The sequence below is a fragment of the Stylophora pistillata genome, chromosome 1, assembly GCF_964205215.1.
Source record: "Stylophora pistillata chromosome 1, jaStyPist1.2, whole genome shotgun sequence".
NCBI lineage: Eukaryota > Metazoa > Cnidaria > Anthozoa > Scleractinia > Pocilloporidae > Stylophora > Stylophora pistillata.
Window position 1 is genome coordinate 22,141,060 of NC_142519.1, and position 16,398 is coordinate 22,157,457.

The 16,398-nt window shown below is 38.9% G+C and overlaps 3 protein-coding genes across 4 annotated transcripts; 2 read left to right on the plus strand and 1 right to left on the minus strand.

The window, feature by feature from the left end:
* Positions 1 to 2,635: 2,635 nt before the first annotated feature.
* LOC111345424 (vesicular inhibitory amino acid transporter) lies at positions 2,636 to 14,880 on the plus strand. 2 transcript variants are annotated; one of them, XM_088744459.1, is made up of 2 exons: positions 2,636 to 2,959; positions 12,863 to 14,880. In XM_088744459.1, the coding sequence occupies exon 2, from the start codon at positions 12,888 to 12,890 to the stop codon at positions 13,791 to 13,793; it is 906 nt and encodes a 301-aa protein (XP_088600585.1). In that variant the 5' UTR covers positions 2,636 to 2,959; positions 12,863 to 12,887; the 3' UTR covers positions 13,794 to 14,880. The 2 variants fall into 2 exon arrangements, with proteins under 2 accessions (XP_088600585.1, XP_022808435.2); XM_022952700.2 differs by lacking the exon at positions 12,863 to 14,880 and adding an exon at positions 4,063 to 5,661.
* Positions 7,256 to 8,767, plus strand: LOC111345425 (uncharacterized). The gene has a single exon (XM_022952702.2). It carries the CDS (start codon positions 7,515 to 7,517, stop codon positions 8,520 to 8,522), a length of 1,008 nt encoding a protein of 335 aa, XP_022808437.2. The 5' UTR covers positions 7,256 to 7,514; the 3' UTR covers positions 8,523 to 8,767.
* LOC111345426 (uncharacterized) lies at positions 9,139 to 11,195 on the minus strand. Its single transcript, XM_022952703.2, has one exon. It carries the CDS (start codon positions 11,065 to 11,067, stop codon positions 10,168 to 10,170), a length of 900 nt encoding a protein of 299 aa, XP_022808438.2. The 5' UTR covers positions 11,068 to 11,195; the 3' UTR covers positions 9,139 to 10,167.
* Positions 14,881 to 16,398: the final 1,518 nt, after the last annotated feature.

The window sequence follows — 16,398 nt, forward strand, 5'->3', positions numbered from 1 at the left end:
TTAAGGCACTTATTGCTTGCTCCACGATGTTAAGAAACGGGCTCCATGGTGCACCAACGGGCTCTTTTTTCACCCAGCATTTCTCGGTGGAATGAATGGACAAAGATGTAATGACTTTCTGTCACAGGCAAGGCTAAATTTCAACCCAAATGAACATGTGATTTTCATTTATGACTGCGCACCAGCCAACAACAATCCTGTCATTCCTGGTCCTAATTCTGAGCGCGTGAAAAACTACCACCACGCCGCCCGTTTTTAATATCGTGGTGCAAGCAATAAGTGCCTTAAAAGTAGCCGTAAAAGCAGACATAAGTCGTCCAAAGCAGCGAGAAGAGATGAACAACAGAGCAGAGTACATTGTAATAGAACAATTTTGAAATTTGGTAAGCACTAAAACAAGGAATGACCTAAATCTACCTACAACCACCTTCAGAATACTATTGTGACAATTTGTGACAATTTTGTCCATAATGTTCGCTTAATAAAAGATACTATATATACAAGGCTAAAAGATTAAGAAAAAATTATTAAAAAGTTTAAACCAAACGTTTTCGGCTGTTTGCCAACATCAGGGTTGTGACAATTTTCTTGACAAATTTCAATGTAATTGCACAACGGAGGGGGGCATTGGGGCCTCTGGGAAACCGCAAAACCGGAGAAAAAAACCTCCAAAACCGAAAAACCGACGAAAAAAGGCAACAAAACCGAAAACCGCATGCAAACCTGATAAAACCGCTGCACTTTTACCTTTTAAAGGGGTCAAAAAGGAAGAACCGAAAACCGCATCAGTTTTCGTGAAAACCGAATGCCAAAACATGTAAAATCCGCAAACCGCTCTGAACATCAAAACCGAAAAACCGAACATTTTTGGCCAAAAAACCGAAAAACCGATCCAAAAAACAGTCGAAACCGAAGCCCCCCCCACAAAGGAAATGTTGTCGCTTGTCTTGCATGTCATGACCAGGGAAAAACAGGAAGAAAATTTTTAACACAGGAGCAGCACCTGGAGCCTTGAGGTTTTTCGTTTAATAGATGGACTACGTTTTCGAGGTCAGTGTTTTTAAGGTCTGAGTCTTCGAGGTCTTTTATTGCGTTTTCGAGGTCCGCTTTTTTCGACGTCTGTCTGAGGTCAACGGGACACCAAGCAGGACCCCCAGCAGGATCATGACCAAAACACCACATGAGTACCAACGAGTAACATACGAGTAACATACGAGTAACATACGAGTAACATACGAGTACCAACGAGTAACATACGAGTAACATACGAGTAACATACGAGTACCAACGAGTAACATACGAGTAACATACGAGTAACATACATATTTTCCGCAGGGAACAAAATTGGGACCGTGGCTATTCTTGGTTATGATAAACGATTTGAAAGTATCATCAGCCAGTGATTGTATAAAATATGTAGATGACACGACAGTGTATGAAATCATAAGCAAGGGTGGTCCTAGCAATGCTCAGTCTATGATAAACGAAGTAGCTACCTGGTCAACACTCAACTCATTTCAACTCCATCCGAAAAAATGTAATGAGCTATGAGTTTCCTTTGTGCGCTCCCCTCCGATCCCCTACGCTACGCTTCCCCTCCGCTCCCCTCCCCTACGATCTCATAGAAATTAATGGCTCTAAGGTTAGTGCCGTTATTGTCGTGAAATTACTGGGTGCTTATTTTCAAGACAACCTCAAGTGGAACACTCACGTTACTGAGACGATTAAAAAGGCCGCTAAGCGCCTTTACTTTTTAACTCAGTTAAAGCCAGCTAAGGTACCATTACCAGAATTAGCAAATTTTTATGTTGCTTGTATTCAATCTGTCTTACTTTATGGATGTCAGGTCTACCATTATAGTCTCCCCAATTATTTGAGCTTAAGTTTAGAGGGTGTCCAAAAGAGAGCCTTGATAACCTTATGATAATCATTTTAGAGAAGTGCTTCAGATGGCAGAGCTGAAAACCCTAAGGGATCGGAGAGAAGACCTTTGCTTAAAATTCTTTAACAACATCGTCTCCAATCCCTTGGATTGTTTATACCACTTACTGCCTTTCGATAACCGAGATCAACTTATGGAGTTAGGACGACGCAGACCATTTAGAGTTTCCTTTAAAACAAATCGGTTCAGAGATACTTTCATTCCAGCAAGCGCAAGACATTTTAACTAACATTTATTATAATTGTATATGTAAATTAGTTCCCTTTTAGGTTTGATTTTATTGTATAGCTCTATTACAAAATTTGTACACCTATTAAGTATTCTTAATAAACGTCTATCTATCCATATTTATGATAGGATTACCACAAATTACATTGTATGAAGGTGCAGTTGATTTTGCGTCTCTATGTAAATTGCATTATTGAAGGTCTCAAAAACGCCATTGATTGTCAAACTATATGCAATCGATTTTCTATTGGTGTTAATGATTAACCTTTGCGCGAGATTGAAAGTATAGGTGTTATCGTTGATTTTCCAAAGGTGCAATTGTTCATCAGTTAATGCGATTGAATGTTAATACATATGCAAATAGCGTTATTGAAAGTTTGTTCGCGTTAATGAAGTTCATGGAAGTGCTAATCAATGTATATTTGCTGTATAGTTTCAACTGTTGACATAAATGAATGTATATTTTGCGTAAATGAACAGCAAAAGGTGTACACAAAAAATGCGACTAGAAAATATATCGTACTCAAACGAAAAATATTTTTTCGTACCGAGGCGAAAACAGGAAAAACGTTCCTGCCCTCTGCTGACCACCAGCAAGACTCAAGTAACTTGATATATGCTTTAAGTTAAAATAAAAAAAAAAATCTGTCAACACCGCCAAATTAGGAAGGGCAATTTGGGGTATTGCATCATCGACACTACTCGTAGCATAGGTATTCAACTGCGAAGGAAAGATATCCCGACACCTTCACCTTAGAAATCCAGCTGGCTGTAAAAATTAGCTGCAAGGTAAGTCCTATTCAATTGCAATATAAATTGCATCTCCTTGGAAACAGTTTTTCGATAGTTTCTGTTAGAAAAGGGATTAACGTGCTACCGGTTCCAAAATTCGATCCTGCTCTTACTTCGTGAGAGAACGATGGGACATTAAAAATACTTCTCTAGATACATTGATAGTAATTACCCAAATTATAAAAAAAGATTTTGGCTGCCAAGTTCGTTATGAAAAGAGCTCCGTGCATGTGATCATACGATCTGGTAATGTTACATAAGCAATATTCTTAAGAGTGCGTGCCCACAAGGCCGGCTAAACTTCGAAAGTGGCCAAATAATTCTGAAGTTGCTCCGCTTAATCTCTGAAGTATGGTGTTCTTCATTATTTTTCCAAGCTGAGTCTCATGTTCAACAATTTCTTGAAAATAGATATCGTGATTTATTGAGTTTCGCAACATGTTGTCATTTCCGATGTAGATGGCGACTTTTCGACTGCGTGCTGGTGGGCGATTTATCAAAATATACCGGCAAGTTTCAGGTCAACTGCAATGTGTGTAATACGATCGCTCGAGTTTGCGTGACCCAGATTAATTTCTGATGCTTGGGTTAATGTTTTAGCACATCTATGCCCCGCCTGATAGTCTGATTCTGTTCGTTGTTTTGTTCAAGATTGGTCGCGGCCATCCTAGTCACCGTCATGTGTGAAAAAATTTTCCGGCTTGTTGATCGCTGTTCACAGCCAGATCAAGCTTGGGTGAAAACCTTACATAATTGATACCATATTACGTAACGCGCAATTTACAGAGATCATCGGCTACAAATAACCTTGGACCCTGGCAATAGAACAGGCCTCATTCCCTTAAACTTCCTCTTAAACTACAAACTTTTCCATTTTGGAAAAAACCAATTAATGACCTCTTGCAGACCTCCCTTACAGAACGTTCTCGCCTCAGTGCTTACAGTTAAGTCCTGCTCGTAGGCTATGGCGCCATTCGCTAAGCGTAGCACACTTTCTCTTAAACACGTTGTAACAAAACTATCCCAGGTTTACAGAACTATGCATGTCCAGACCACTAAAAAGCTGAATAATTCAATTTAATATATCACTTTGCTTCCAGTATCAATGGAGAATTCCACTGCAAGGTGCTTGAATTCCTCTTATCAGTGCACGGACCAAGTTGAAGGTTATGATGACGTGACCTTAGGAGTATTTGTCGTAACTGGTGTGACAGAAGAGACGCCGCTAATCGATGTATCGCCAAAGGAACGCGGCGCTTCTGTGTGGAAGGCAACCCTGAACATTATCAACTTTATAGAAGGAGTCGGCTTTTTAGCACTACCCTTTGCTATCGCCAAAGGTGGTATTGCAGGGATCGCTGCGTTTGTTATCATGCCTTTCATCTATTGGTTCACTGCGAAAATACTGATCGAGTGTCTTTACAAGAGAGACAATCTCCATAGACGCATACGCGTGCGCTCTTCTTGGAATGAAATCGGACAAGAAATGTGGCCGAGATTTGGTGGGACTATGATAGTCGCTATTCAGTGTTTTGACTTGATCGTCATTGCAACGTCCTACCTAATCGTTTGCGGCTCTCTGATGGCATCGGCTTTCCCTTCCTTGCCCTTGACCGTTGTCCACTGGACATGCATTGCAGCCGTTGTTGTTCTTCCGTCGACATTTCTTAAGTCTCTCTCTCAGATTGCTTGGCTCAGCGTCATTGGAATCGCAGCTTTATTTGGAACTGCAGCGGTAATTTTTTGGTATGGGGTTACGCATCATTCGCAGTGGGACCCCAAAGAGCTCTTGTTCTGGGACACGCAAGGGTTCCTCATCTCACTTGGGATAATTATGTTTAGCTACGGTTCAGCCCCCATTGTGCCTTCCGTGGAGAAAAGTATGGCTGATAAATCGAAGTTTGGACGAGCTTTGGGACTTGCTTATGTAGCTGCAGTGTTTTTTAAATTAAGCTTCTCCATTTTTGGCTTTTTGTCGTTCTCTTTTTCCACAGATGAAATTGTAACAAACAATTTACCCAATAGTGTACCCCACATGGTGGTCAGTGTAGTGTTTGTATTAAGTTGTTTATTTTCTTACGCCCTGCCTCTCCAGTCTGTTTTCCAATACATTGAGGACTCTAGCACTTACGGTCGACTGCAAAGGAAGGTGCTGATGCCACAAGTAGTGTATACAGTGGGGATACGAGTCCTACTTGTTTCCATAACCCTTGCAGCAGCTGCCTATATTCCCCATTTTGGTTTGTTATCGTCATTTTTTGGCAATTTATCACTCCCTTTATTTAATTGCATTCTTCCTTGTGTGGCCCATCTGATTCTTAGGAAAGAGGATTTAAAACGGCGTGAAGTTTGTCTGGATTATGTGGTTATCGTGTTTGGTGCGTTGGTGACTATATTTGGAACTATTGTCTCCACTAAAGCTTTGATTGAAACACTACGAAAATAGGCTGAGTTTTGAGGATAGACCGAGATGAAAATCTTACAAGAGATCTGACTCTTAGCTTGTATTTAAATTAACTTTTTATCACTGATCGTACAAAACGATTTCCATTGGGAGTGTTCCAAAAGATTGCTCCAAGTATTAGCGAAGAATCATAAGTTGTAAAGGCTTATAGCTAGTATTTAGAGTAACTTTTTATCACTGATCGAAGAAAATGGTTTTCAGTATGGGTGTCAATAAAGTTACAAAATTTCCCTAAGTTTGGCGAAGTGTCTTTTCACGATCAGTTGTAATTCAATAAGTTTGTGCAAACGACTAAATCAGTCCAAGCAACAAATTTAAACAAGATGCGGCTTTATGAACGGCGAACCTTCTCTCACTCTGTGTAAGCTCCTTTTGAAGCGACTCATTGGCATGTTCCCCTCAGTTCAACTGAACTCCATCTTGTTGTGTTTTGCCTACTGGCATCTACTTTGGTATTGGCACATTCATAATCGGTTCAACGTTGTTAGAAATTCATAACCGAGAAATAATGTTACGTTCTCATTTGGGAACTTCACTGATTCCGACGCCAGCGATGCATGTAAAATTGTGCCCTAGGTTTCTGTCTGTTCACTGAAATGAAACGTTGCTTTTGTATATCAGTGAGATGACGTGTTTGGGAAGATGATATTCTCTTGTAGCAACATGGTCACATTAAGGGCCGGGTACAAGCTAGGTCAACGATGATCACTTCGAAGTGAGAAATATATTGGATGTTTCCTTTACTATTGAAGAAAAGACTATGGTAAACGCTTTACTTTGTGTTACACCTTGCAAATCCTTGCTTAAAACATTTCACGTGCATGTTTTATGGTTATGAGAAAATTGAAAAAGGTGGTAACATGTCCCATTTAGAGAGCGATCTGGAGCGTCTCTCTTTCGCACGTAGATCGGAGAATTGGTCTACACAGATGTATCTTTGATCAGGGATTGTAAATCGGTCTTTCAGAAGCGCCGTAAAGCTGGGATTTACTTAATGTAGGATACCTAATTAGGATAAAAGCGGCAATATGCCTTAGCAAGAGAAAATAACGAGCCCATTATTTTCTCTTGGCCTTAGTTTATCATCAGGCGCGACACGAGTGATCTGACCAGACAAGACAAGACAAAAGATGAACTGGCAAAAAAATTAACCATAGCACAGCCTTCACTCTTACCAAATTAGTGCTACCAAACTGAAATGACTTCTCGTGATGTTCGCAGTCAACAGATATTTAAACAGGTTTTAGTTTCTAAGTTCCAACTAGTAATTTTTTCCATACTCTTCGTAATTAGTTAATCTTCATACGGATTACCAACACAATAACTTGATTACTATTCTCAACCAGTGTTTACTTCGCCATGTCACGATAATCTTTTTGAGCTTAGTGAGAAACATTTATATTTCATACGAAGGATCTTCCAAGTAGTCCCGGCGTGTGCAACACTCTTGAGAGATAAACTCAGAAGAAACTCTTTCATAACAAACTGAAGTCACAAGTCTTCTCCTGTCAGCTGACCTCTAGGACGAGTGCCAACATTGTTTATCTAAGAATACAATGTAAATAATTTTAAAAATCTAAATAGCGAAATTCTGAATGTCACGCTATACATTTTTAGGAGAATCGGACGGTTGTGAAAAACTTGTTCCCAAATTATATTTCGTTAAACTACAACACAGAAGAAGTATTTTAGTCCAATGTTTACTGGAGTATTAGCTATTTCGTTCACTTTTCCTTACAAAAAATACGAATTGACTGTTATTTTTTTTATGAGATTTTAAGATGTATGCGCAACAGAATACGTTTTGGGTCATTGGTCACATGGATGAAAATTTCATAAAATATTCATTCAACCTAAACCTGTCATCTTGAGAGAGACGACACTTGTGAGAGACGAGCTAAGAGACTTATTTCTTTTAAAGTGTGTCTTCAACAACTGCCTGTTTACAGAGGGATATTTGGCTGTTTTGCCTATTAGAATGCTAATGCTAATGTCAAACGAAACTTCTACTTTATTGATCGTACGATTCAGTCGGTTTGTTACACGTAGGTGATTTTGTGAATCCGCAAAGTAGCAACGAAATTCAAAATGCCACTCGCTCTGACGGGTTCTTCTGCAACCACAATGAAAGATAAAAGAAGTTACAATGAGGTTCAAGAACTGCTACTGCTTCACAGACGCTATGAAGAAAAAGCTGTGCGCATATTTAGGAAGGGATTGTCCGACACAAACAAATTGGATGAGGGACAAACCAACGCTGGAAGGCTACAACCTCGCGAACAACAGATGGCGATTAATTCATCTAACAGCGGATCAGCGAAAACCCACACCCGTCACAAGAAAACCTCAAAAAAACTACCACATGATGAATTGCCAAAACCACTTTATATTAATGACAAGGATTATTTAAGACAACTACTTCTGAAAAGAGACCCTTACGAAGATATTGCCGATAGCAATACCGTGTCACACTCTGAAGATCGTGCTCAACTAAGACTACCGAAATTAGAGGGTATACCGCCGGAAAATAAGGAGATATTCTACACAACGCTTCCAAAGATGCCATCTTTACCAAAAATAAGAGACAGTAAGGTTGGTAGCATCAACCCACGCAGAAAAAAGAAACGCATTAGTCAAAATTATCAGCGCGGTGAGTCGAGCACGTTTTCTGCAGATAATTGTTTGACCATAAGACAGTTGCCTAGAGACCACTTTATGCTTCAAAATCAGTCTACGTCGATCACATCTCTACCGACAAATTTTCCCGTTGGTATAAGCCCACAATCTCCCGAGCGAATGACCATGGATGAAGGAAAGCTTTGGTTGGTGCCTTTGGTAAATATTGAAATTCCTCCCTATCGCTTAGCAAGGTGGAATGAAGTTGAAAACGGAAGTCTTACGGTGGAGGGAGCTGGATACAGAGAAACTCAAAATAATGAAGAAAGTTCGAATAATAAAAGCAGCGGTGGACTAAGGCAACCCAAGTATAAAAGAAACGTGCACTTCAGTGAATTTTTACACGAAATTCATCTCTATTCTCCTATATCAACGCATAGCACAAGGTCCAAAGAAGATGTAGAGGATATCAATAATTAATCGTTTTTGTCGTGAGATTTTTAAATAAAATGACATCTGTAAATGCAAGTACTAAGTGGCGTATTGAAGAGGAAATTAACAATAGATTTTTCATGCGTACGAGGTAAAGTAATATTTATAGCTAGTTCACCAACAGATGTCCATACTGAAGTAGAAAAGTCCAATAAGATTATTGAAATAGATCGGAAATTTACTCCTCTGTCACAGTTTATCATTGTGAAATAAAAAAAAATCTTATTTTGTTATTTACAGTGCATTTTCAGTTTAAATTTAGCAAAGACAAAAACATTGAATCACGTGATAAGCTTTGAGTTAACCCCCAAAACATATTTTTTGTGAGTATTTTCAAGTGATTAGCAAGTGACCCCTTTTCCGAGAAACCAAAGAACAGAAGTACATAATACTACACATGGCTTTTTCTTTTCGGCAATAATGATTTTCTCGATTGACAGGCGACTTCCCTAGTAGATATGACGTCATATGTGAGTCTTTCTGTCACACTCAAACACAGGCGAAAAATTGAAACTTTTGGTTTTTTTGATGAAGATTCTTCTTACGGGGGGGGGGGGGGGGAGGGCGGTTCTTTTGAACAAGAAAAAAAAGTTTAGGGTCTACCTTTCAGGTTAAAACATCTAGTAGGTCTATGAAGTTTATTGTTCGACCGTAAAGGTGACATAAAATTGTCACGTTTTCGAATTGTACTATACACCTTTTCTGAGATATGTGATCCAAGCTGCGATCAAAGCAAATTAACTAACAGCGAATTTTTTGCTCGGAAACTCTAAAGTAAAACATATCTTCAGTTGTTCAGAAAGTGGCAAAAAAATTATTCCCACGCTATGTCGTACTAAACAGGGGCAGTGAAACAAAATGTATAGTAAAACGCCTCTCATAGGAAACTTTGCGATAACTTACTCTCAAACAAGCTTCAGGGCCGAGCAGAATAATTCAACCTCGAGAAACTTTATGTTCCTTTTTCAAAATTAACGTATGTTTTTTTATTCTATCTATCAAAGTTAATCTATGATCCCTTTCCAAGAGAAAGTATATTACACGTACCATTTCCTAGATGAGGATAAAGGTTACAAATTGGGCTGGGGACTTGACCTTGTAGGGGACTTCGTGTCCTACTGTTTTGTTCCCTAGTACTTAAATTGTAATATTTATTTTTCTATTACTTCTATGGAACTAAATCTGGAAATAAATAAGATAAATCAATTGATTAATCTCAATCTTCTACGAGTAGTAATTGTACAAGATATTTCAATTAATAGATTGTGCAATTGCAATTAGCTAAGACAAAGAATATAGTGGTTAAATGTTGCATTTCATTCTAAGTTAGCTCCGTTTTCAGCCAAGTTAATTGAGAGATGGTTTGTGTCGAGTTAAAAGTATCCATATTGAAGCTATGACTATAAGACGCTTGTTTATCATAAGCCTCATTCAAACAGATCATATACAAACTTGTGAATTTTTTTGACAAACAGCTCCTCATTACCGTTCCTTGCCTAACTCATTCAAACAGATCGTATACAAACTTGCTAACTTTTTTGACAAACAGCTCTTCATTACTGTTCCTTGCCTAACTTTGCAGGGTCATTAAGGTATTGATGTATTAATCAGCCACAACACTTACTCGGGTCAGCTATTCGTCTTCGGGCAATTGAAACTCAACCACCCTCCCTTGAGGTAGTCTAATATCAATTTGTCGAACGGGTGTTGGTGGGGGTTGTGGAATTGTCCTCTCGTGGTATCCTTGTTGTACTCGTTTAGGATCTAATCTAAGAGTCTTTAAACCAGCTGCAACATCTATGGCTCCTTTTGCGGAATGTCTCTCAGAATCGCCGTCCATGTTTCGTTTTGGTAAATGTACTTTCTTAGATCGCACACCCCAGCCATTGAAGAAACAACTTTTCGGGAATTCGATTTTGTTTTCATGCGCTGACTTGACCTTACGACCACTCGGTCTAGCAGAGAAAGTAACACGATTGATCCTCATGTTCGTAAAGTATTCCTTGGTTACTTTCTTGTTATGCGTGCTATCGTCAAAGCCGTTTGTAAAACAATCAAGCCAATTGTATGGATCATTAAGGCCTAGTCCACTTGACGCAGACTTCGAAGTACGTCTACATTCTCTTGCTTCAACATCTCTCAGGGTGATCTCATTTACCCTTGTTGGATCAAGCTGTTCGTCGGTCACTGACGCCGAACCAGTGACACGACAAGCCTGCAATGGCGCACGACCAGTTCGTAAGGCTTTTTGGTCTTGTTTACGCCTCAAAATTCGAGTTTTAGTCTGTTCTCTAAATGGATTCGAAGTATTTGGTTCTAAACAAAGAAAGCACCGTTTCTCAGAATTCCACTTTGCTGTCTTAAATCCATCCTCGCTGGTAGATCGCGAGCCTGTAGTTGTTAAGATGCGTTCGCCAATATTATATCCATGTTGTCTTGAAAATGCTCCTTGTGGCACAAGCGAAGTGTGCAAATATTTAAGTCTCCTTAATGCTTGCTCAATCGATTGCTCTTTTGACGCTCTTGATTCCATTATCTGAATTACTCATTCAAACTGTGAACGGATATTGCATATCAGATGCGTTTGAACACAGCTAAAGTTATTTCTTTTGTGTCGACGTTGAGTCTGTGAAAGTCTCGTAGGGAGTAACGAATAAACAACAAGCACATTTGTTTGACAAAAGAAATTATTATTATCGTTCAAATTGATAATCGTTGAATATTTATCAACAAAAGAATCATTTGAATACAATTATTTATTAAGGTTACTCTTAGGGTTATCCATTCTTGTGTTAACAGTTTTGTACACGTTTTCACTTACATGAACTAAAAGTAATTGATTAATATTACGTTTGAAGTTTATGACTGATTGTTTCACTATTCGCTTAACAGTTTTTGAACAACTGGAATGCAAATAATACTTAATGACTCGTGACTGAGACCTCATTTTAGTGTAAAATAACAAAAAACCTCAATCTAATCAAAATCGAACAGTGTTCAGTGCGAGAACTTCAGTGAAGTGGAAACACCGCGGATAGTCATGCAACACAAACGTTACGTCATCCTAGGCATAGTTCTATGTATGTCAGTCATGTCTTAGTTGTCTTGTCTCATCCTTGTCAATCTTGTAATTTTTTCCTTTTGGTGGAGTTTTGTCATTTGCTTTCTTAACGTATTAAAGGAGTGGTGAGTGTAGGCATACGCACGTGACATCTTTATGCAAAAAGGGAGCACGATCATGATTCACATGTACCAGCAAACATTCATTTGGTTCTTTATCTAAAAAATCTAAGTTATAATAATGTTAATCAGTGGGAAGGTTCGCTCCCATGTACAAAAACAGTCCCGATTTTCAAACCGAGCCAAAACTGCAGATCGACAGAGCCTACGTAAATACAAGTAAACCACACTGACCAAATGATTGAAACAAAAAAAGTCGTAAGTGATCGATGCTGACTGAAACAAAGAGAAGAAAACGATGCAACCAAAAAATACTTTTCTTCCCAGTTGGGCGATTGTGTATGGTCCAATTAAGGCAAAGGCAGACTCCTTTTCCAGTTAGCGGTATACTCTTTAGATACTTTTTATACTCTCACACACTTATTAAAGAGGGAATCAACCGTTTTTTGCCGTAAGGTTATGGGCGCATTTGTTGGAACCAGGAAACAAACAAGTAGACAACAAATAAACACTGGCTTACTTAATATTTCCATTTCAGTCTATGCAAATATTAAAGAAATAATTTAATCGCCTTTACCATTGTCTGTCCATTTCGACTTCTTTTGATAAGATGATTATCCAATCATTTGTTGGTCTTTGAATCCTACCTCTGTATTTTCATTAAAATTTAACAAAAGAGACGACAGGGATAGCTTATATACTATAGAACTTTACCGTGAATGAACTAGGATTAACCTGCGTCTTGATCAAATTAAAAAAAACCTTTAAATCCTAGAAACGGCAGCGAAATAATCACGGACAACCTATATTTCTAACAGTAAACAATTACTGATGGGATTAAGGGAAGATATTGAAATAGAGTAAGAGCTGAAACACAGATTGGTAAGTTTTCTTAGCGCGTCTGGTGACATTTTTAAGTGATGTGTAGTTACTTTTGATCAATAGTCTAAGTCTGCTGAAATATTAACGGCCACGTATGATGAACAAGTAAGGAAGGGTCTCTTTATCTCAACAATTTTTAACGGAAATTCCAGTGCGTATGCCAGAAAAAGGCTTTCAGTTTTTCTTTTCTCCCATCTTACTTGGTGGTAAAAATAAAGTAGGATTTCATGTTTTTCTAGAGTGTTATCATCTTTAATCGTTTACAGGTCGATTTACTATCATCCTATCTTTATGTCGACTACTGTTGATGAGATTTCTCCAAGTCAGTTACCCCAAGCATCGCCCTTCTTCGACTTGCAGGAATTTAGAAGTAGATCACGGACAAGCGACGATTCACTTGGCTCTTTACCAGCTATTGATCTGATGTCAATTTGCTCCCAGCCATCCCAGCGGAAGACCGGGTTTGGTGGCACCGAAAACCGAAGTTGCCGCGCAAACTTGGCTCTCATTCCTGCTGTAGCTGAAGTTGATGGTAGCTCTCCGCCACAAGTGAGTGGCTGGGGATATAAGCCAGTTACTTCCCCTAGTCGTAAAGAGTATAAATCTCCGGAGAGAAGGCATTCAAATACCAACAAGGAAAAACCCAAATACGAAATGAACTGGGACTCTAAAGCTCACAGTCCGAGATGGGTTTACTCGTTCCCAGCATTTCATTGTAGGTCTCCACCGGCTCAACTTTACAAATTCAAAAAGGCATTGAAATTTGAACATAATTCTGCTGAGAATTGTGATTTTGTTCCGGGTATGTCAGTGCATCAAGCTATTCTGTTTCGAAGAAGTATAAGCTCAAAGTGTCTTCCAAACAATCCGACCAACTCACTGGAGTATAGGAAGCACAATAACACCCCTGTGTTTGGGAAAGAAGCGCCGCGAAGGCGTGCTTCTATGGTTAATGTGAGCTCTATACCAGCAGTTTGCCGCAGTGGGAATGATAAAGAGGAAAATGGAAAGTCCTTTCCACAACCAACAGGCAGTAAAGTTGCTATGACGTTCCAAACTCCAGAGGAAAACCTAACCAATCTTGAGAATAAGTGTTCGTTGTGTGCCTCCGCAGAAAATCAAGACTTGAAGAACTTTGTTCAATCGAAAAAAACTGATATCAAACTTCCATGCCTGGACACTAACCATAAGACTTAAGATCACGCACTATTTAAACTGATGGGTTTTATTCTTTAGTTTTCCTGTGAACCAGGAGTCAGAAGATAAATACTTCCTGACGTGGACTTACTGCTGCAAAATTTGTGGGCGGGTGTTATACGTCATTCACATATTAAAAGCTACGTGTTGAGTTGCCACAGAGTACTACGTGTACTTTTTGAAATCCTTTTATAACTTATTCCAGAAGGAAGCTTCAGAACTGGTTATGAAATATGTTCCAAGTTTGAATAATGTCATGCAGATCTATAAACGAAAATATTATCAATGGAAATTGATGTCGCGAACCAGTTTATAACTTAGGAAATTGCTGTGACGGAAGTTAGCTCGATAACCGCCTTTCTCTTGAATCTTGTTCTGAATCGTTCTTTACAGACTGAAAGGGGGGAAGGGAAAAAAACCGAGAGGAGGAGCTTCAGCAGCTTGTTATCGAGCTTCTTCTGGCGGATGGTATCCTTCACGGTTTCAGTTGTAACATTACAAAGAATAGAGGAGTCAGATGTGGGTCGATGTGACTCTGATTTCGGTTTACTAACGTGATGTGAACTTCTACGTGAAAACATTTGAGTGGTGTTGGGGTCGTTGAAGTTTAACTTCCATTAGCCAGGAAAATCTTGGAGTTATTATTGACTAATGGAGACAAACTTCAGAGAGATAAAGGATGAACTGGAAAAGAATTGATAATACTAGGCAAGGACAGGCTAAATTTACACGAGGTACTGAACTGAACTGAATCATTACAGAATTAAAAAGAATGTATATTTTTCAAGCAGAACGAGACCACACAAACCAACTTGTGGTTTTTTTTTTAATCAGTTAAGGTTGGACTATGTTGAAGGAGTCCACTTTGGAAACAAGCATGTGTTTATTAAATTTTAGAATTTATCTCATAGGCCTAAAATGTTTTTCTATCCACACATTTTTCCACAGATGCGCGGTTGCAAAGCATCAGCATAATATAAGAGACTGTAGTAATTATGCAATACAGTGAAGTTATTGTTGCTAAGGGCAACTATATTTTCATGGCCACAGAGCATGTTGTGTCCGAATAAAAAGGATTACTGGACATAATAAAGAGGTTTTTTTTGTCATATAGGTAGAATGCACCAATGCACCGGTGAAATACAACATTCTAACCTTGAGGAAAACAGTATTTCCTCGGGCGATTTCTCATGAATGTAGTGTATAACGTTGGTAAATCAATTTGGGAACTACAATATTACTTACTGTGTTTACCACGTAGGCACTAATTATTATCTTACTTTCGAAGTTAATCCACAAAATTACAGCACGCCATAACTTCGATCTTAGACGATTCATTACCGTTTACAAAGTTTCGCCAGTTTTCATCCCTCCCTCAATCATTTAATATCTTCATCTGGATTAGGAAATTGCAGTGTTTACTTAAGAGAACGTCGATCGAACTTATTGTACTTAATTGACGCAACATGCGTTCATTTATTTTTAGTGCGAATTCGCTTCACATCTTTTAAAGTATTAAGTCCTGGAGTTTCTTTGTTATGCAGATTGTCAGTTGTGTTAACCCTTTTGTTCGCTTTTCAGTATGACCGCTGTTTTCAGACTCTCCTAATATTGGTGCACAGCTTCGACAAGTTTGTTTACATACCCCATGCATCTTTTTAGAGATTCAAATTATTATCGCTTTTGAAGAGCAAATGTCATTTGAGGTTTATTCAATGCAAATTTTCCCACAGTTTTGATTTGTAATTCCTTCAAGATGATTTCACAGACACCAAGTCGGATGGGATCAAAATCACTCATTAATAAGAAGATTTCGGCGGAAAAAAATGAATCAAGAACTTAACAACGTGAAATTGTAGTCATTAGGTCTTGGAAAAGAAAAACCAAGGGATCTCATGCATAATATTTGATTTGTCATTCCACTTTCAAATCTTTGGCAGCTACAATTAATCAATCGAGTACACTAGTTTGCGGCAGTGAATATTCGTCCTGACGACTGGGCAAACCAGAAAAAAGACATTGTTACTTTATTATTGAGCTTCTGTTGGTTGGATAACTACCATGTATCAACCCAAAGAAACACGCAAAAAGGCTTCATCAGTTGAGGCGGAAGAAAGACAAATGTGCGCTCAAAGAAAAAGCCAAATTCTCGGCGATTTACCGAACTTCAAAAAAGAAATCGAACACAAGCTAACAGGGAAACTTCCGAGTTCAAGCCCTCGTTCATTAAAACCTCGACGTCTTGGCGAAACAAAGTTTTCACCTGAAACTATTGAAATGGAAACTCACTTGGCAACCGGGGGTTGTGGCTGTGTGGCTTTACAACCGAATATCAACGGCGATGTTTTGAGTTTGCCAGATGAGGACACTTTCAGGCCGCCACTTTCGATGGACTTCAGGGATGAACGTTTGAAAGAAATAGCACGAGAAAACGCAGAAACTCCGAAGCTCAACTTCGCAGGGCAAAAATCATCATTGAAAGTTGAAGATATTGTTCGCTCAGCATCGAAGTTAGAAGCAGAGTATCTGAAACGAGCGAAAACGCCAAGACCTGTTCACTCAAGGAACTGCAATCAGAGGAGTCCGTTTGGAAATTATAGTGTTT

What these genes read in the sequence shown, in the direction of transcription:
- LOC111345424 (XM_022952700.2), top strand. Translation starts at nt 4,068, where the DNA reads ATGGAGAATTCCACTGCAAGGTGCTTGAATTCCTCTTATCAGTGCACG.
- LOC111345426 (XM_022952703.2), bottom strand. Translation starts at nt 11,067, where the DNA reads ATGGAATCAAGAGCGTCAAAAGAGCAATCGATTGAGCAAGCATTAAGG.
- LOC111345425 (XM_022952702.2), top strand. Translation starts at nt 7,515, where the DNA reads ATGCCACTCGCTCTGACGGGTTCTTCTGCAACCACAATGAAAGATAAA.